The 22,007-nt window shown below is 39.0% G+C and overlaps 2 protein-coding genes across 4 annotated transcripts in view; one reads left to right on the forward strand and one right to left on the reverse strand.

Annotated features, from left to right (window-relative positions):
• LOC103258832 (PCNA-interacting partner-like) overlaps positions 1-7,600 on the reverse strand; it is a 44,549-nt gene extending 36,949 nt beyond the window's left edge. The window contains exon 1 of one of the 2 annotated variants that reach the window (XM_021711576.1): positions 7,447-7,600. In XM_021711576.1, coding sequence (XP_021567251.1) covers positions 7,447-7,599 — 153 coding nt within the window. In that variant the 5' untranslated portion in view covers position 7,600. The remainder of the gene's footprint in view (positions 1-7,446) is intronic. The other variant, XM_021711577.1, reaches the window with a different exon arrangement.
• A 4,020-nt stretch (positions 7,601-11,620) lies between these two features.
• Positions 11,621-22,007, forward strand: part of NUP37 (nucleoporin 37) — a 43,394-nt gene continuing 33,007 nt past the window's right edge. Inside the window, exons 1-2 of one of the 2 annotated variants that reach the window (XM_008056495.2) lie at positions 11,621-11,786; positions 13,060-13,277. In XM_008056495.2, coding sequence (XP_008054686.1) covers positions 13,122-13,277 — 156 coding nt within the window. In that variant the 5' untranslated portion in view covers positions 11,621-11,786; positions 13,060-13,121. Of the gene's footprint in view, positions 11,787-12,262; positions 12,344-13,059; positions 13,278-22,007 lie in introns of those variants that run through there. The other variant, XM_008056496.1, reaches the window with a different exon arrangement.

The following is a 22,007-nucleotide window of genomic DNA, read 5'->3' on the forward strand; positions in this document are numbered from 1 at the left end:
TGCAATTTTTGCAAACAAAGGACTTGGCCAACTCTTCTCATTGAATAGAGTTCATTGTTACTCTTTTTTCTACCAACTTACTTAATATATTCTGAATTGGCTGAAAGAGCATGAAATGAAATAGAATCAGAAGACTAGCTTCCATGGAAAAGGGATATACAATACTGACTAAAAGAAGATAAGAAAAATACTATTTTGTTACACTAAAATTAGAGATATAAAAACAAACCAGGAAAAATATAATTCCTAGTTCTATCTGCTGAAAAAGCATAGAAGCAATAACACCCCAGTAGCAATGAGTATACCTAAAACACAGATATCTTGGTTTCTAAATACCATACCCAAATAAATGAATTCAAGACTCTACAAAAAATGGCTGATTCTAGACCTAGAGCAGAAAATGAAAGAGTTAGGTTAGGAACATCTTGTGCCAAAAAGTAAGAAGTACTCAAAAGTAACAGATACATGTCAAAAAGACACAGGAGTCAGTCAAAAGGGTCTCCCATTGGCCAATTCTGGGACAATTTAAGCAGCAAAACAAATAATGACTAAATTTGGTTATAAACTATTAAATTTTAAAAAGAATTTTCCTTTTTTGGTCCATGCTAAAAATTAAGCAATTAATCAATTAAGGTGAAATACAAAGCTCTTAAAAGTAGAAATCTACCGAATAGGTTCTCTCCCAGTGGTTGTTGGTAGAGGCTCTGTCAAAGATGAGTTGGTTGAGAAATTGAGGTTTTGTTTCTGGAATCCCTATCCTGTTCCACTGGTCCATAAGCCTGTTCTTATACCAATACCAGGCTGTTTTGATTATAGTAAAGTGTAGAGTCTGGAAGTGTGATACCTTCCACTTCATTCCTTTTCCTAAAGATTGTTTTAGTTATTTGTGGTTGTTTATGTTTCCATATGCATTTCTGTTGTCATTTCCAGGTCTGAGAAGAATGATGGTAACTTAATGGGTATTGTGTTGAATCAGTAGATTGCCTTTGATAGGATAGACATCTTAATAATGTTGATTCTTCCTATCTATAAGCATGGATTATTTTTCCATTTATTTATGTCTTCTTGAATTTCTTTGAGCAGTGTTTTGTAGTTTTCATTGTTGTAAAGGTCTTTCACTTCTCTGGTTAGGAAGATGCCGAGGTATTTTATTTATTTATTTTTTTGTGGCTATTGTGAATGGGATTGTACTTTTTATTTGGTTTTTTGCCTGCTTGTTGTTGGTGTATAAGAATGCAACTGTCTTTTGCACATTTATTTTGTTCCCCAAGACTTCTGGCTGACCACATGCAGAAGACTGAAACAGAACCGGGCTTGTTAGCTCAGCCTGTAATCCCACGCCTGGGGAGTGAGGTGAGTGGATTGCCTGAGCCCGCAGGTTCAAGACCCGCCTGGGCAACTTGGTGAGACCTCATCTCTACAATAAATCAAAAAATTAGCCAGGTGTGGTAGCGCGCACCTGTAGTTCCAGCTACTTAGAAGGCTGAAGTGGAAGGATCACCGGAGCCCCAGCTGGTTGAGGCTGTGGTGGCCAGGAGCAGCCACTGAACTCCAGTCTGGGTGACAGAGTGAGACTCCAACTCAAAAAAAAAAAGAAGATTGAAACAGGATCCCTACCTATCACCATATACAAAAATCAACTCTAAATGGATCAAAGACCTAATCATAAAACCTCAACTATAAGAACCTTAGAAAATACAGGAGGCACCCTTATGTTAATTGGAACTGGCAACCAATTCCTGATCAAAACCCCAAGTGCCCATGTCATAAGAGATAAGATACACAACTGAATAGCTTCTACAAAGTAAAAGAAACCATCAAGAGTGTAGGGAGACGGTCCACAGAATGAGAAAAAATATTTGCCAACTGTGTATCTGACTGAGGCCTAACATCCAAGCTCTACAAGGAACTCAAACGTGCTGAAAGGAAAAAACCAAACAGCCCCATTTCAAAGTGGACAAAAGACATGAACACTTCTCAAAAGAAGATATACAGGCACCAACAGACATGAAAAAGTGCTCAGCTTCACTAATTATCAGAGAAATGTAAATCAAAACCACATTGATATACCACCTAACACCAAGAATGGCCATCAATTAATAAAACAAACAACAGATGCTGGTGAAGATGCAGAGAAAAAGGAATGGTTTTATACTGCTGGTGGGACTGCAAAGTAATGCAACCTCTTTCGAAAACAGTGTGACGATTTCTAAAAGAACTAGACATAGACTTTCCATATGATCCAACAATCCCCTACTGGGAATATAACCGGAGGAACTCAGATCATTCTACAAAAAAGATACCTGCAGCACTACTCACAATAGCAAAATCATGGAACCAACTGTGCTGACCATCAAAACTGGACTGGATTAAAAAAATGTGGTCCATATATACAATGGAATATTGTACAACCATAAAGAAGGACAAATATATGGACTTTGCAGCAACTTAGATGGATTTAGACTCTATCATATTCAGGTATCTTTCATAGAAACAAAGAACAGAGTACCACATGTGCTCACTTATAAGCGGACCCTGATCATTTACCATAAAACAATAAGAAAGGGATTGGCAGTAGTGAGATACTGTTGGGGTGGGGGTGGGGGCGGGACACAACATCAATAAGAGTACTTGATCTCAAACCAGGCCAAGTGGGGACCAAAGGTAGGCCCAAACTTTATCTGTATGATGGCAACTTGTATACCTAATCCTGAATTGTACCCCACATCTTTAAAATTTAAAAAAAAAAAATTTTAAGTAGAAATCTACCAAATAATGGAAAAGGCTCGGTACAGTTTTTAAAAATCATCATTTTTCTAACTCATATAGTAATAATGGATTCAAGAAAGAATCATCAATAGATACTAAAACTGGTGTGTGAAAGTTTCTTAAAAACATGATAATACACAGTCACAAAACATCTCCCTACAGATTACTTATTAATTACAAAAAAAAATGAAGCTACTTTAATATTGACAAAATCTGATAGATTTAATTAACTGATCTTTATCAATAAAAAACTGGCATCATTAATAGTGGAGAAAAATGATATCAAGTCACTCTCAATATAATACACACAAAGGATAAAACATCATTTATAAGTTATTTCTGTCAAAATTGCTTAATACGCATAAGGAAGCAATAAAACCCATATTAGGCCTGGCTCGGTGGCTCTGTAATCCCAACTTTGGGAGGCTAAAGAAAGAGGACTGACTGCCTGAGCTAGTAAGTTCAAGACCAGCCAGAGCAACTTGGCAAGACTTCGTCTCTACAATAAATCAAAAATTAGCCGGGCATGGTAGCTCGTACCTGTAGTTTTGGCTACTTGGAAGGCTGAGGCGGAAGGATCGCCAGAGCCCAGCGTGTCATGGAGTGAGACTCCAACACACACACACACACACACACACACACACACACCCATATTAAGGGACATGCCACAAAATGAGTGACTCCTGAAAATGTTAGCTGTGAAAGACAAAAAGGCTGATCCACATTAAAGGAGACGAAGTAGATGCCAGATGCCAACTAAGCGTAATTCATAATCTTAGATTGGGGGAAAATTGTTATAAGGGACATAATTAGACAACTGGCGAGATCTGACTGTAGACAGTATGTGGAATAATAGAATACCATAAATGTTAAATTTCCTGAACTTAAGTGTACTATGATTATGTAAGAGAGCAGCATTAGATAAAAGATACAAGTTTAAGTATTTAGAAATAAAGGTTCAAGATTTCTGCTATTTACTAGTAAATAATTCATACAGAATAATATATATGTATGTGGACAATATGTGTGTATATTTATAAGTTTTTGTATATATTTATGAGCATCTGAGAGTATAAACATAAATACAAAAAGAATGACATGAAAATTTGTCAAAATTTTAATAATTGGTGAATCTAAGTAAAAGGCACACAGGAATCAGGGTCCTATTCTTATCTTTTCTGTAAGTTTTATATCTTTCAAAAACAATAAGTCAAAAAAGTTCTATTTCCAATTTTTTAATGTACCTATGCGAAATTAATTTTTAATGACTATGATTAAAAGCAAGGAACAAACAAACTGAACATGTAATCACCACCTCACTTCATCCACACTGACCCTTTTGCATTTCTCAGACTATCTATCTGCTCTCCAGCCACAAGACCGTATGCTGTCCTCATCCTTATTTTGCCCCTCACTGCCCTGTCTAATTAATCCCTGTCCTTTCTTTATGACTCAGCTTGAACTCTCGGGCTAAGTCCACTACCTGGTCTCAGGGCATCATATTCTTCTCACAGCTATTATTTTACACGTATTTGTATGATCCTCTACTTAATGCCTGCCTTATCTACTAGGTAATAAGCTTCATGAAGGCAGGAGCTAAGTCTGGTTTTGCTCACCATTTTAATCCCAACACTTATCACAATGCCTGGCACATAGTAGCAGCTCAAAAATAGAAAAGGAGGAAAACAATCAGTGGAGGGGAGGAGACTAACATTTACGTACACAGCTCTACTGGCCTTGTGGTTGTCCCTTGAACTTAACAGGCAGATTCTTGACTCAAGGTCCTTACATTTGCTGGTCCTTTTGCCAGGTAATCCTGGGGTAGAAGTTCGGCAGACTAATTTCCTAGGACAAACAAGGCTCACTTTTCAAGACCAGTAGCTGAAACAATGTCTCTAGACAGCTAAATACCCTGGTTTTCTGAGATCCCACAAGAAAAAAACAGAATGTGACTGAGAATCAGCCAGAGTCAGCTAGAACTAAATGACAACTAATCTGCCGACTACCCAACCTTGCCCCTCATTACATGCTCATTATAATACATTAGCATGCTAAATAACACATCTTCCCAGTGCCAGGACAGTTCCAACCCTGCAAATTTATAGTAATAGACTAGGTTGACGCCAATTCTCTAGAAATTTCCACCTCTTTCCCAAAAAATCCAATATTACACTGCCTGCTTAACACATAATCAGGAAAGAAAAGTATAAAAGTAAAACTCTGGCAATATGACTACTGTTCTTCCTATAGACTCGCCCAGACTGTTCTGCCTTTGGAGCAGCCTACTCTCTGTCATTTCGATAAACTTGCTTTCATTTTCCAACTGAACACCAGCAATATACAGGAGCTGCTCTGCCTACAGCACAGCCCTCTTTTGGTTCCTCTTTTCTTTGAATAAACTCACATTCATTTTCATTACTCAGTTGACTCACTCTTGCATTCTTTCCTGCTCAAAGCCAAGAACCCACTTGGCCTCTCAGGCTGAATCCCAAGTTTGAAGTCCCCCAACCTGTGTCAGTCCCTTCCCACAAAAATTCCCATGGCTAATTCCTTGCTCTCCTTCAAATCTTCGCTCAAATAGCACTTTCTAAGTAAGGCCTTCCCTGATCACCCTATTTCAAATTGCAACAATTTCTTCACCGCAACCGCTGTATACTCTTTAGTTGCATCTCTGGTCTATATTTCTCGGTAGCATTTATTATGACCTAAAATACTAAATATCTTATTCATTGTAGTACTATCTGTCTCTCCCAACTAGCAAATTAACTCCAGAAGGGCGGAGACTTCCTTCACTGCTGTAATCCCAATGTTTACAATTATGCCTAACACATAGTAAAAACTCAATAAATATTTGTACAAAGAATGACTTATACAAAATAAATTGTTATATTTTTACATATTTGAGATTTATATTAATATAGTTTTAAATATGCAAAATGTCAACTATTTACATGTAGGAAAGACTACCTTGTTTTAAGGATCTATACTTCTTAATTTGAGGAGTTAAAATATTCTTCCTTTTTCAAAATGATAATGATAATATATAGTTACTATTTTTTCCTCAATGGGCTTACTTGCCAAAATGAGAAATGGTCAAATCTGTCAGTGTCTAACATGTTTTGGAAATTTTACTGGTCTATAAAATCTAAAAGTCTGAAGCTATTGGCATATAAAATTAAAATAACTCATCAGAATGTCGTTTCACTATCTAGCCCAACAGACCCACTGAAACCAATTTTACCTTTCAAAACTCTCTAGTCAAGCCGGTATCTTTACCAACTTCAAACCATGATTTTGATCCAACCAGATCCTTCTTCGGAACGGACTTTCCCCTTCCTTAATCTCTTCTCCTCTACATCCTTCTCTTCATTTATCTAAAATCAAGCTTTTCCTTATCATTCTGACCTATATACATCTTTCTCTCATCTGAACACCTCTAGCCCTTTAGCTAGGGCTCATTCTAAACACTCGTTTGGCCCAAGCTAACTAACTGCATGAGAATCATTTTGGGTAGATTTGTAAAAGGCTGCTTACAGCATGAGGGCAGATTAGGAGAATCAGAGTTTCCAGGATTGAAGCACAGGAGCCAGTTTTTTTGTTTGGTTTGGTTTTTATGAGTTGAAGTGTCTCATTCTGTCACCCAGGTTGTGGTGCAATAGTACCTTACAGCTACTACAGTCTCCACCTGCTGGGCTCAGGTGGTCCTTCCACCTCAGCCTCTCTTTTTTTTTTTGAGTTGGAGTATCATTCCACCGCCCAGGCTGGAGTGCAGTGGCATGCTCATGGCTACCCCAGCATTAACCTGCTGGGCTCAGCCGATCCTTTCGCCTCAGCCTTCCAAGTAGCCGCAACTACAGGAGAACGCTACCACACCCAGCTAACTTTTTGATTTATTGTAGAAATGAGGTCTCACCAAGTTGCCCAGGTTGGTCTCGAATCTGTGGGCTCAGGCAGTCCTCTCACCTCAGCCTCCCAAAGTGCTGAGATTATAGGCTTGAGCCACCACGCTCAGCCCCACCTCAACCTTTCAAGTAGCTGGAATTATAGGCACGCGCCACTATGTCCAGTTAATTTTTTGATTGATTGTAGAAATAAGATCTCACCAAGTTGCCCAGGCTGGTCTCAAACCACTGGGTTCAGTCAATCCTCTCACCTCTGTCTCCCAAAATGCCGGGATTACAGGTGTGAGCCACTGCGCCCGGCAGGAGCCAGTATTTTTTTAAAGTCCTCCTAAATGATTCTGATGCACAGTCTGACCTACAAATAATTAATCTATACCATAGTCTGAAACTAGATATAAAACATTTTGTGATTATATTTAAATAAGTATTACTTATGTGTGCCTTCTGGAAGTTCTTTTGGGTAACAAAGGAAGTCTTATTACATAAAAATATTTTTAATCATAATAGTTACAAGTTTATCTTAAGATTTCCCATTAAACATCAAATGTGCATGTCCCATGTTCAATTATACCTATGGAGGTCTTAATTTTGGAACAAATTATTTCAAGTCCAATTGTAATATTCTGACAAATATTCAGAGGCTTTGTGAAAATAGTATGTTATCATAGGTGGTCATATATTGCAAAGAAACTAACATACTTAAGCTTAAGTTTAATTAAATGGGTAGCAATGCAAATTTGATTTTAAAAAGTTAACTTAAATATAGTTTACTAACCTGTTTGTTGTTCTCTGCCATGGAAAGCTGCAATGCCAAGAGCATGGAGTCTGCACCACAAAGAGTAGTTCTCTCAGAGTTACAAAGAGTATGCCAATTATTTCTAAACTCTTTAATCATATCCAAGACAGACTTCTGTTTAAGCACCGCCATTCTCTTAAAGGACAGAATACAACGTTAAAGTATCTTATTTGAACTGAAAGTTAACATTTAACATGTATAAGGAAGAATAGTTAGAGAAAAATATGTAATGAACAAGAGGTCATTTCATATTTACCAAGATTGCTTTTAGTTAAATTTAGAAAAACTGAATAATACAATTTCTACCCAATCATATTTTCCTCTCGTTTAGTTTTCTTAAGTCAAATCTTTTGAAAGAAAATTCAACCTTCAATTCTCAAAAATCACACAAAACAGACATGCAAATTCTACAAACTTATAAATACAGACACATAGCCAATTAAAGCTACATTTTTTTAATGTTTGCTTTTAGATAGATGAAAACATCTATGATAGATTTTTTTTTAAGCCAATTTCCTCCAATCCCTACATTGCCCCAAAAGAGGTGGCTTATTTTTCTATCCCTTTGAGTCTGGGCCAACTGTGTGGCTTGATTTGACCAACAGAATGTGGCAAGAATGATACTGGAGTTCTGAGCCTGGCCTTAAGAGGTCTGTGCAGAAGAGTTAATATAGCAGGCCTGACTGCTATCCTTTGAAGCTGGAGTCTAGTCTGGGAACTTAGGTTTCAGGAGGGTTTCCAATAAAAGTGGCTCACTGTGCTAAACTGTTTATGCAAACAATGTAATTTATACTGAATACTTGCCTTCCTTCTGAGTCTGGAATTTTGGTACAGAGGATGCCTATCTGTTCAGCCCTGAATTAAAAACCCTGGACACTGAGACTCTAACAAGCTTCCCTGGCAGATGTTTCACAGGTTGTCACAACATGTTACTGGAGAAATGAAGTGTGTCCAGTGTGCTCCACCAGGAGAGGACCTTTGGAAGTTTGTACCTGGGCTCCCCTAGACTTCACCCCATATGGCTTTTCCCTTTGCTGATTTTGCTTTGTATTCTTTTGCTGCAGTCATTGGCCTGACTACAAGTATCTGCTGAGTCCTCTGAATCCTCCTAGTGAATCATCCAATCAGTGGGTGGTCTTGGGGATCTCCCAACACAAAGCCTTGTAGCTTTAGCTCTCCCTCTCTTGCTGCTCTGAGACTGCTATATAAAGAAGTCCAAGCAGAAGGGCCATATAAAGGAAAACTAAGTTGCTCCCAGTGACAATCAATACCAATGCAGACATGGGAAAGAGACTACTTTAGACTAGTTAACCCCAGTCAACCTGAGAGATGAACTGCAGCCACATGAGTGATCCCAAAAGCAACCAGCAGAAGAATCTAGCTGAGTCCAATCCAAATTGCTGACTCACAGAATCATAAGCAGATAAAATGATTGCTATTTTAAAGCCACAGAGTTTTGAGGTGGTTTGTTTCACAGTGATAACCAACACGAAGCTAATACTTAGGAGTTTACTTGTGCCAGACTCTTTTCAAAAACTTAATATTGACTATCTCATTCACTTCTCATAAGTGTTCTATGAGATAAGTCTATTATTATCTTCTTTTTACCTGAAGTAATGCCCCAGGTCACTCAGCAAGTAAATGTACAAACAGCATAAACTAAACCCAAGATATGTAACTCTATAAGCTATGCTCTTAAATCACTGTATTATTGAACTTTTCCTGATGCAGACAAAAGTTTTTCAAAATAATTTGAGGTAATGCAAATGTTTCACATACCGAAGCCTACCTAAGGCACCCAATTCCTTTCTCTGAGTTTACAGACATGTCTGATAGAATTTGGGGCTTTTTTTCCTATTTTTGTTTAAGTACTCGAGTCTCCAACATATTCACATGCCCGTCATCTTATTCTGGGTATTTTTCTGTACTCATCTTATTTACTGATTCCTTTTGTTATCCTTTTCTTCTATTTATATGTAGCATAAACAGAATCCCCAGATGTTTACTACTAGCATTTCTGGTTTGCATGATCAAGAAAAAGGACATATGATATTTACAAAATAATTATTTAAATTTTGACATTATCTGTGATTCTAAAAATTTAAAGATACAGGTAGAAGGCTATAGGTTAAAATATCTACATAAATAAAAATCCTTGTAAATAGCTGAGTTACATTTCTCATCAAAATATCAGCCTCATCTTTTAAAAGAAAAAAAATGTAAAGTAAAGCATCAGTTTCAGTGACATGATCGGTTTGCCCGAAGTAAATTTTTAGCAGTAAATTTCTTACTGATATTATTTGAAGGTAGTATTGTGAGTTTAGATTGCTATCAACAAAGACTTATTTGCAATTAGACCATTCTGAAACCTGGCTCCACCACTTGCCAGTTTTGAAGTCTTGGTCAAGATATATCACCTCTCCCTGCCTCAGTTTCCTCATACTGAAAATTAAAATAATGGTAGTTCTTATTTCATGGGGATCTGTGAAGAGTAAATGACATAAATACAAGTATCACTTTTAGAGCAAGGCCTAGCACATATAAAAACACAGCTATTATCATGCATTATGAGTTTCTACATTATTTTGAATTAAAACTGTAAGAGCATTACTGTTGATGACAGAAAACCAACAGTCTAATCCAGGGGTTAGTAAACTGTTTGGAAAGGGACAAATAGTAAATATTTGAGGCACACAGGCCATATCTCTGTCACAACTACTCACTTTGACCTTGTAGTGTGAAAATAGCCATGGACAATATATAACAAGTCAGCCCAGCTGTGCTCCAATAAAACTTTATAGACACTGAAATCTGAATTCCATATAATTTTCACACATCACAAAATACTATTTTGTTCATTTTCTTCCCAACCATTTAAACACGTAAAATCCACTCTTACTTAGCTCAGGAGCTGGTCGCACAAAAGCCACCCCTGGTCTAGTCCCAGTTCCACTAGCAGCCAGGGGCTGTGCATGCCTCAGGGACAGTCCACCTGGCAGCCTGGCAAGATGCATCCCCGCATGGAACACAGGAACAACGCCTGCCCTCTCTGCTTACCTTCCAGACCAAGGTGAGGAGGCAACGAATGGCAAGCCAAAAAAACAGCACTATAAGGCAGCAGCGACAATTCACGCTTGTTTTTTAAAAAAATCAGATTCCAAGCTGCACGGCAGCAAAAATTGTGAGACAAAATTGTGACTGGGGAGGCAGGTGAGATGGCTGGAAGAAGGCCACCTCGGGTCAGATACCGCAGGGCTGCTTCTCGGCTCCCCATTTGTCAGCTGTGGTCCTTGAGTGTTTAAAACCTCTCATGACCCTAAGTTTCGTCATCTGAGAAACCAGAAGACGATTCCTACCTCGCAGAGTTATGGGGACGTGCGTGAAGCAAGTCCAGAACCCACCCGGGGCGGCGCGGAGCAGGTTCGCAGCTAAAAGTGGCAGTCGGTGCCCTTGTCACTGTTAAGAGCATGTCCCCAAGCCCCCTTGGGAGGACAGAATAGTCAGGGGAGGGAAGTTGAGGCACTGGAGTCTGCAGGCACAGTGGCACTAGAAGCCTGGTGTCCTGCCTCACCAGTGGACCTGAAGCGGGCCTCTAGGGTCTCAGTCCTCCAGGTGACAGCCCCGGACGGGGCCTCCCTGCTCCCTCGCTGTAAGGCAGGCACAGGGAGCACAGCGCACTGCTTGGATGTAGCCAGGCGAGTGTGCATAGGCAACTCCAACTCGGGTAACTGAAGAACAGGGTGGTTGAGCGTGCAGGCGTCTTATGGGGACACGACCCTCAACCCACCCGGCAAGCAGATCAGACCCGACCCCCAGGGAGCTGGCATGTGGAATGACCAGGGCAGTGAATCACAGAAACAAAGAGGGAGAGGCATGATGTTTTAAGAAAAGCCCAAATCGAGCGAGGCAGGAACTTTCATCATTTAGAAGGCCTTTGTGCACCCCCCGCCCCCCGCCCCAGGTCCCATACCCTCTACCCCAACGGGCGCCCGCACAAGAATTCCCCATCACAAGCACTCCGCTGTCACCAAAACGCCCGGCCTGAATCGTATTTACCAGCGCGCGGGGCAAACAGGGCAGAGGCGAGACTCACCGGCCAGGGGACCCGCGGGGACCCGAGGGGCGCGGCTGCCACTCAGGAGAGGCGGGACCTACGCCCGCCCGCACGCCCGCAGCCGGTCGCCGCGGAAGAACTTTCAAACCTCGCGGGAGGCGCCGGCAGCCAATCGCCGCGCTCGCCCTCCGACCCGGAAGCAGAGCCGCGCGCCCCGCGGCCTCGCGGAAGCCGCCTTCCGCCGGTCGCTCCCCTGCGCCCTCCGGTGCGTATCCCGCGGGAGTTCCCCGGGCCGCGCGGACGATTCCCTGCCTCCCGCGCTTCCGCCGCGTCCCCGGGAGCCCTTCCCTGCGACCTCGGGCTCGAGGAGGTGGGAGGAGGGGCTCGCCTGGCTCTGGGAGAGGCTGGTGGTGGGACTCGCTCTCCTGCCTCCGTGGCCTTCCAGCGTAGAGGCCGGGGGGCTGCCCGCCGTGGGCGCGGGGGCCGGGGGCAGGGGCTGGCGCCAGCCCTGCTGTCACCTGCGGTCTGCGAGGAGCCGGGGCCTCACTTGCTGGCCTCCGGACTTCTGCGCTTCGTACTGCTCTGCCCCGGCTGGCCCGTCACCTGCTGGTCACCTGCTGGTGTCCGGGCCCGGGTGCCCATTCCTGAGGTTACGAGTCTGTAAGCTTCTTATTCCCAGTATGTTAGGTGCTTGCTGTATCTCTTGCTGAGCCCAGACTGTTTGCAGGACAACTCTTGCGTCTAATTTAGAAGACAACTTTTTAAAATTCATAATTCTCACATGGGAATGATACTCCCAGAATACACACTGTGGCCCCACAGGTTAGTTAAGGTTTTGTGCCTGCTTTTAGGGATATTTTAATATCATCTGTTTGGGCACTCCTTCCTCCAGACACTGTATTTTTATCTGCTTATGTGATAGCACTTTCCGCGCTGGATCATACCTATCCCTGGACTAATCTTCACGCCAGTAGGCCATGTTTTTCTTCTCTAGCACTGGTGCCCTCCCTACACGTAGTGTATGTGAGTCTTCCAAGTCCTGGCTCTGCTTACAGTCTTGTCAAATTGGTTAACCTACTGAAGCCTCACTTTCTTCATCTGTAAAATGGTGACCATAGGTAGGACCTTGTCTTTCGATTTATGCAAATGTTAGGTGTGATAATGTCAGTAAAATGCCTAAACGCGGCACCTTCAAGTAGTGCTCATTAAGTGTTCACTATCATTAGTTTTCCTGAACGTATTAGCTGTTAAGATGATTACTTCTTCAAGTACTCACTATATCTTTTAGATACTCTAAACAGAATTGTATGATGTTATATTCTGCGGGTGTCACAAATGTGGAAAAGAGGAAAGATGTGGAGCAAGTATTGAATTGTTAATTAGATCGAGTTTTTCCCTACAATTTCTGTCCCTTGATCGATACTTTAAATGTTTCTTTTGAACTGTCTGTTACTGCAATGCCAAAACGTTATGTTGATGTATTTGCTGAATGACTAACTCTTTGACTGTTTTAATTGTATCTGTGCTATAATCCACAGTTTTGTGACGTCAAGTAGAAGGCTATTTTATTTTTACAACCACTTGGATTTTGACATACAAGATGAAGCAAGATCCCTCAAGAAATGCCGCCTACACTGTGGATTGTGAAGATTATGTGCATGTAGTAGAATTTAATCCCTTTGACAGTGGGGATTCAGGAAACCTAATTGCATATGGTGGCAGTAATTATGTGGTCATTGGCACGTGTATGTTTCAGGTTAGTCTACAAAACTGAATTGAATGATAGTGATGATATTTCGCTGGTAAGAATATTTACACAAATCAAAGCTAAACTTTGAAAGTATATTGAGTTTGAATGTAAAAAGGGTAAGAAAACCTACAGAGACATTCTCAGTAATATATGCCTGAGATTTATGCATACGTTATATAGATAATTAGAAAGAACACAATGAGGCTCCTCTTTTGCCTCTTGATTAGTAATGGGATATTCTGGTGATTGAAGGCAATGATTAAGTGAACATTGGTGTGTACAGGAAAATAATCTAATTAAATTAATTAGATCCAGTTAATTACAGTTTTTCTGCGTTCTGCATTGACACAGAAAACAAGTTAATACTGAGAACCTAAAAAACAATCCTCCAGGAGATTTTAAAGCTTTCATGATATTCAGCTTTCCTATTAATATGTTCTCAAGCATCTAGACTATACAAAGTATGGGATCATATTAATTGAGCAGACAGTTCAGCATAACCATTCGAGCACAAATTCTAAAACCAAAATGTCTAGATGTTTACTTCTTAGCATTACCTCTTACAACCTTGAGCAGGTACTTAATCTCTCCTTTATAAAAATGAGGACAATAATGCTCAATTGGTTTTTTGAGAAGGTAATAAATTAGTATGTATAAGGTGTGCTGAAGGCATCTGGCACATTGTAATCCATATATACAAGGGGGGACTCCAAAAAACCAGAATTTATTTATAAAAAGTTGTGCCTTTATTCTTACATGTTTAAACATCAGTCACCTTCAAAGCCCTCTGCATTTGATGCAATACATCTATCAAGACACTTTTTCCATTGCTCAAAACAGCTTTTGAACTCATCAGTTTTGATGCCTTTGAGTGCTTCTGCCGTTTTCTCGTTTCCCCTCTTCTACATCAACAAAACGTTTCCCTTTGAGGACTTTCTTCATCCAGGGAAACAAAACAAAATGGCTCAGAGCAAGATCAGGTGAATTGGGAGGGCGGAACACGGGGTTGTGCCAGTTTGGATCAAAAACTGCTGCACACTAAGTGGTGTGGGCAAGTGTATCGTCATGGTAGAAAAACCAGTCACCTGTTTGCCACAAATCAGAATGTTTCTTCTGCAAATCGTGATTCAACCTTCTCAAAACTTCCGGATAAAAACTTTGGTTGATCCAGAGAAACAAATTCTGAGTATACTACAATTATCAAATGACAATTCCAGGTTTTTTTGTGTCCCCCTCATGTGTTTTAGTTGTCGCTGACATGGGCAACGGTGACACTATTTAATCACCAAAGTGAGATTGCTTTGTGGTAAGCACATGCGATGTTTTCTCACAGGAAAGCTAGTTCTATGTATAAGACTTTGAACAATGATGGTTCAATTCTAAACTCTCTGGTTAATCTTTGGTTTACCAGAATAATATTAAAAGAACTATATTTCTCGAATTACAATTGATCAATGACATGATGTAGCAGTGGCTCATTTTCAAAGTTTTAAAATAACTTTATCACTAAAGTGATGTTATATCCATCATTATAAACAGTTTCTCTTTTCTCCAGGAGGCTGTTTCACTTAATAAGCGTTTTGACATCAAAATGCAATTTAGTATTTTACAGTATAGGAGATGTACAAAGTTGTAAAAAATTGAATGCATTCATATTTATCCTAAGGTGAAGCATGAATTAAAGATTTCAATGTGTTGGTATTTGAATATGAAAGCTTCTAGGCTATCCTACATGGTATCTTTGGTTGGTGACAGGAATTTCCACCTTTTGGGCTAAGTATGACCCTCAGTGTGACTTCTCCTGGACTGCCAGGTTAGGATAAAAAGTGCTTTGACTAAGACAATGTGGCATACTCTTGAAAAGGCTGAGGAGAAATCATTTTTCGAATGCAAGCCCACCCACCTACAAAATAATAAAATGGCCTCATAAGGTGAAGCTTTTTACTTCACTGCTTTTAAAATTAATAGTTGTGAACATTGAATTCAGAAACACTGAAAAAATTGTTTATCTCTAGTTGATCAATTAAGAAATGTTGAGGGAGAAAGTAAAGAAGAGAAAAAATTAGGGGAAGGCAGAGATGATGGGTGATGAGAAAATAGAAGAGGAGGAAAATGACAAAACAAGAAAAAAGCTAGTAAAAACGTTTGTGCTGTTCTGTTAGGGTTGATCGTCCAAGCATCATCTCTGTTGAGCCTCAGAATTGTGAGGTTAGCAATGTAGATCTCATTCCCAAATTACATAAGGAAAAACTTAGATTTTTATCAATTCGAAAAGTAGTAAACAAATTATATTCTGCGCCAGAATTGGAGATACAGTTAAGCAAGACTGTTCCTGAATAAATTGCTGCTTTCCTTTGAAGTTTTTTAAAAAATCTAGTTAAACACGATAAAATACCTTTCCTGTTCTCTCATCCTAGACCTTCACGTTCCATAGCACCTAATTTCATGCCTCATGTCTTGAGAGAGAACTAAGTAAAGTTAATGTGAAAGATTTCTACATTCCTCCCAGGCAATTCTTTTTCTTTTTTTTTTTTTTGAGTCAGAGTCTCACTCTGTTGCCCAGGCTGGAGTTCAGTGGCACACTCACAGCCACCGCAGCCTCTACCTGCTGGGCTCAGGAGATCCTTCTTCCTCAGCCTTCCAAGTAGCTGGAACCACATGCATGTGCCACCATACCCGGCTAATTTTTTTGAGATGAGGTCTTGCCATGTTGCTCAGGCTGGTCTCAGGCCCCGGAGCTCAGGCAGCCCTCTCATCTCTGCCTCCCAAAGTGCTGAGATTACAGGTGTGAGCCACCATTCCCAGCTGACTATTTGGAAAAGCACTGTAGATATAGGGAATTTGAATTTCAAGGAAGCATTTTTCAGAATCTCATGCTGTCCTTTTGATTATTGTAGAAATATGAACTGAATGATATAGTAGCCTGTGTCATGTGTTTATCAAATATTCATTAAGTACATACTAGGTGCTGGGAAGTTAAAAAAGCAAGAACCCTTCACCCAAGGAGGTATTTTAATGAAAAGCAGTACAAGAAGAAAACTGCTTTACAAAAAAAGGACTTTGTATAAAGGGCAGAGAAGCATGGCATTTTTAAGTCTGTTCAAAAGATCATCACATGAATGAGTTGAGGCCTCTAGTAGAACTTGTATGAGAACACTGATCTAGGCAAGCACATTTGATTTATGTGGAACATGAAGTTGAGAAGGAAGTCTTAATGCTCTGGATAACAAACTTCATTAATAAGAATTTATTGAGCACCTATTGTGTGCCAAAGTCTGTGCTCAAAATCCAAACATTAATAGATTAGATTAATGGGCTGAGTTGAACAAGCAAAAATTTAATAAAGATGAATGCAAAGTCTTAAAATGGTAGACTGCAAGAGCTGGGAGAATTACAACTTAGGGGGTTTTTAGTCACCTGAGCATTCATGACAAGTCAGTGCAGTGATTAAACTGCCAAAGAGAGCTAATTCAGCACTGTTCAATAGAGATACAAATTTCAGTGTTGTAGCTACATTATAAATAAGAAAAATGAAATTAATTTTAAGAGCATTTGTGATCTATATCTAAAATATTTTACATGTAATCAATACATTAATAAAAATTATTACTGAAGTATTTTCTATTTTCATAGTAAGTTTTTGAAATCTGATATTTTACAGTTTATAAGGTATACACATATCAAATGCTTAAGTGCTTAATAAGGCTACCAGACAGTACAGTTCTCTCTATATCTTCCTCTGTAGTTAACAGTAATCTAAGATGATGATAATACTCTTTAGTTCTCTCTCTGGTTCGAAGGAGATAATATAAAGACAAATTTCAGAGTAGTATTAAAATGTTTAAAATTCACATGAAAGAGTTATTAGACTCAGCATGGTAAATGGGTTTTGTTAATTGTTACCTCTATTTGATTCAAGTTGTTGCTTGTAATGCTTTAAGACTGACACTGAATCTGCTTCTTAGAGCATTCTCTGAGGGGAGATCAACTATGGCCACATATTTGCCATTACTAAATTAGACTTAATTCTGTATGGTTCCAGAGAGAGAACTTGGAGCAATGAGTAGAACTTACATGGGAACAGATTTTGGCTTAATGTGAAAAACTCTTCTAAATAATTAGAACTACTCCCCAGTTGAATAAGCTTCCTCAGAGAAGCATCTAGTCCCCTCTCACTGGAAGTTTTCAGAGAGGGGTTATGCAAACTTTCAGATGTTCTACTAGCAATTTAAGCATCAGTTGAAAGAATTGAACTAGATAAACCCCATAGTCTTGTCTAACTAGAATTCTGTAGTAGGCCCCTTAAATGAGTGTGATGGGAGGGCCTGCCAGTTTCAGACCTTTAGAATAGCCCTTCCGTCAATCTGGCTCTGCCCCAGCCTCAAATATACTGAAGCCTTGTGTAATCGTTTGTGTTATAGCAAGTTTTCCAGTGTCTTAATTTCCTGCCTATACAATTCTGCCTACACCCTAAACTCATCCAAAATAGTATTCATCCCTGCCTATACCACACACACATCCTGGCCTTTTAGTTGGCTCAATGGCAAACAGTGCTGCCAGGAAAAAAGATTTCACTGGTACTACAAAATGCTATCCAAGCTCCAGGATGTCTTGATCACTGTGACCACCCAATAATCCCATATGTAATTTGGGTAGGAAATCATAGGACCTAATTGTCAACAATATTGTTACAGCAGCAAAATAATATACATTTTAAAGTAGAAACTTCATTTTTAGAAGATTGATTTGTCAAGTGTAAAAAAATTGGTGTAACCCAAACTGAAGTCAGCTATGATTAGGCTCCTAAACTTATTTTGAAATTGCTTAGTGGTTGCTGCCTTGGCATATCTGGCTGTTAGCTATACAGCTATCACACACACAAATTATGAAGTAGTAAAATTTGACTGTTTTTCTTTCCTTGATAAATGTATTTCAATTTCCTTCTTTCATTTATGGAAAAACTTTTTGCTGTTAACTCTAAGTTTACCTGAAATTTAAAGCTATTTTCAAAGGGTTTCTGAATTATGTAGAGAAAAATATGTGTAGTATATCTGTGAAGTGACTTTACTAGGATCCCAAAGACTATCCTGGAAAATTCAACATATCTACTTGGATTTTATTAGTTCTGGGTTGAATGGTGTTCTTAGAGAACAAGCCTTCAGGCAATTCATATGAATATAGACATACGTATTCCATTAAATTGCAGGTTTTACCTGCTCTGGATTTTTTCCCTGATGAAATTTTATAATCTCATAAACATAAAAGATAACTGTAGTTACGTGATACAGAAGATTCTTTGGACAAATTTGTCATGAAAATTTTTGATTTAGTCTCTAGACCCAAGTCAGGCATCAGTTTAAATAGCAGGATGATGATTTATTTATCTTTAAAATTGCAATATTTTATACTTAGAAAAAATATGTATTATCTACATAAGGTACAAAGAATAATAATAAGATGGATCCCAGTATGCTCACTACTTAGCTTAAGAAATGGGACATCAGCAATTCTTTTGATGTCTCCTGATGTCCTTCCTTACTGCCTTTCCATTTCACCCCCAACAGGTAACATGTCTGGAATTTAGTGTGGAGGTTTCTTGTTTTTCTTTTTAGTATCATCATATATGTAGGTATTCCAAGTCAATATGTTGCTTTTCATGTTTTACACTTTATGTCAATAATATTCTAGATTATATTCTACACTTTGTTGCTGTTAACATTTTGTTAGATTCCTCCATGTTAAAATTCACTTATTTTCACTGCTGTATGATGTTTTATAAAATGAACAAACCACAGATTATTTATCCATCCCTGCATTGTTGAACATTTGGGTTATTTTTGTTGTTTTACTATTGAAAAAATTGCCAATGTGCATATTTTATTGTTTTTTTCTGTTTGTGTTTTTGAATGCCCTTGTTTCATTTTTTTCCTCCCTGATAGTTTTGAAGTTTTATGTGCTGTCTCTCTTGTTTAACAGTTACCTAAGGCATTTGAACATACATGCTTAATTAGACAAAGTAAAATTAATATCTTTACCTTCTTTATGAAGTAGACAGGGACCTTTAACATTTGAACTATCATCACTCCATACTTATTGTTGTCCAGGATTTTTGTTCTCTTTCATTTTTCGTTTTTATCCACGTGTTAATTACTGTTTTGAGTGATTAATATCTGTTTACATCCATCTACCTGTTTGCCTTTGATATTTTTACTTATTGTTTCTTATTTCTCAGGCCTTCCTTCTGAGATCATTTTTCTTCACCTGAAAACAAATCCTTTGTTACAGGGGTTGGCCAACTTTTTCTTTAAAGGGCCAGATAGTAAATATTTTAGGCTTTGTGAGGTACTTAAGGTTTCTATTGCATATTATTCTTTGATCATTTGTTTTGTCTTTTGTTACTCTTTAAAAATGTAAGAATGGTTCTCAGCTCATGAACCTTTAAAACAAAGCCATACGGGGATTTGGCCCTTGAGCCATAGTTTGCCAACCCCTGCTTAGAAGATCCATTTGTGAGTGTACTGATGTTAACTTGATTTTTGTTTTTCTGAAAATAGTTTTAATATGCCCTCATTCTTGAAGATCAGTTCTTTTGAATCTACAGGTCATACTTATTTTCTCTCAGCATTTTGAAGACATTATTCCACTTTTCTTAGTGCTTTTCTTCGTTCTTCCAAAAAAGTAAGTTGTTGTCTAATCATCACTTTTTAGAAAATCTCTTATACAAGACTTTTCTTTCTAGCTGCAGTTGCTAAGATTGATATCTCTCTCTTTTTCTATATGTGTGTGTTGTTTGCATGTATCCTGTGTTTTCTGAAGTTTGACCAGTATGTTGCTATAGATTTTTTATTGAAGTTGCCAGTGTTTTGTTGTCCTTCCTAAATACGGTTATTGATGCATGTTCTCAAGTGTGGAGAATAGTTTGCCATTATCTCTTCAAATACTGCCTTTCCCCATTCCCTTTATTCTCTTCTGCAATGCAGATTAGATATATGGTGGACCTTCTCACTGAATCCTCTGTTTCTTAGCCTTTCTTTTTGTCTTCTCTTTGTTGCATTTTGAATAATCTTTTCAGGTCTGTCTGCTGGCTACAACTAAGCACTGATTTTGTAAAATTTCAGTTATGGCATCCTCATCTCTAAAAGTTTTGTTTAGTTCTTTTTTAAATTTTTAATTGACAGTACACATAGTTATGGAGTACAGTGTGATGTTTTGATATATGTATACAATGTGGAATGGTTAAGCTAATTTACATATATCACCTCACTTATCATTTTTTGTGGTGAAACATTTGAAATGTACTCTTAGCCGGGCTCGGTGGCTCAGCCTGTAATCCCGCGCCTTTGGGAGGCTGAAGGGAGTGGATTGCCTGAGCCCGCGGGTTCGAGACTTGCCTGGGCAGCGAGACCTCATCTCTACAATAAATCAAAAAATCAGCCGGGCGTGGTGGCGCGCACCTGTAATTCCGGCTACTTGGAAGGCTGAGGCGGAAGGATTGCCGGAGCCCAGCCGGTCGAGGCTGCGGTGGCCGGGAGCGGCCACTGCACTCCAGTCTGGGCGACAGAGTGAGACTCCAACTCAAAAAAACAAGAAAGAAAGAAAGAAAGAAATGTACTCTTAGCAATTTTGAAATATACGTTATTATCAACTGTGATCACCATGGTTGTACAGTAGACCTCAAAACCTTATTTTTTCTTTTTTTATAATTTTTTAATTTTATTCTAAAGATATGGGGTACAATTCAGGATTAGTATACAAGTGGTCATTGTACAAGTAAAGTTTGGGCCTCCCTTTGGTCCCCACTTTGCCTGGTTTGAGATCAGGTACCCTTATTGATGTTGTATCCCCCCAGGACCTTCTTTTTTCTAACTGAAATTTTTACACTTTGATCAACATCTCCTCTTTCCCTCTCCTTCCCTCTCTCCTTCTATAATAACTATTCTATTCTCTATATCTCTGAGTTTGACTTTTGAGATCCTACATGTAAAGTGAGATCATGCTGTATTTGTCTTTTTTGTGCCTGGCTTAGGCTTATTTCACTTAACATAATGTCCTCCAGATTCATCCACGTTGTCACAAATGACAAGATTTTCACAGCTTTTTATGCTGAATAGTATTCTCGTGTGTGTGTACGTATCACACACACACCCCACGGTTTCTTTAGTCATCCATTGGTGGATACTTAGGTTGATTTCACATCTTTGCTGTTGTGAAATTTGCAGCAGTGAACAGGAGTGCAAGTATCGCATTTGCATACTGATTTCAGTTCCTTTGTATATATTCCCAGAAGCAGGATTCTTGATCATATGGTGGTTCTGTTTTTAGTTTTTTGAGGAACCTCCATACCGTTTACCAAAATGGCTGTGCTGATTTATGGTCCTACCCACAGTGTACAAGTGTTCTCTCTTCTCCACATCCTGACCGACACTTGCTATCTTTCATCTTTTTTGATGACAGACATTCTAACAAGTGTAAGGGCACATCTTACTGTGGTTTGAATTTGCATTTCCGTGATGATTAATGAAGTCTATTGTTTCATATACTGGTTGGTGTATCTTCTTTTGAAAAATGTCTATTTAAGGTTTTGCCCTCTTTTTAATCAGGTTATTTGTTATTTGTTTGCCTGCTATTCAATTGTTTGAGTTCCTTATCTATATCTTTTGTTTGTTTTTGTTTGTTTGTTTGTTTGAGTTGGAGTCTCACTCTGTCACCCAGACTGGAGTGCAGTGGGCCGCTCTC

Source organism: Carlito syrichta, unplaced genomic scaffold (assembly GCF_000164805.1).
Source record: "Carlito syrichta isolate Samal-C Ts95f unplaced genomic scaffold, Tarsius_syrichta-2.0.1 Scaffold302384, whole genome shotgun sequence".
Lineage (NCBI taxonomy): Eukaryota > Metazoa > Chordata > Mammalia > Primates > Tarsiidae > Carlito > Carlito syrichta.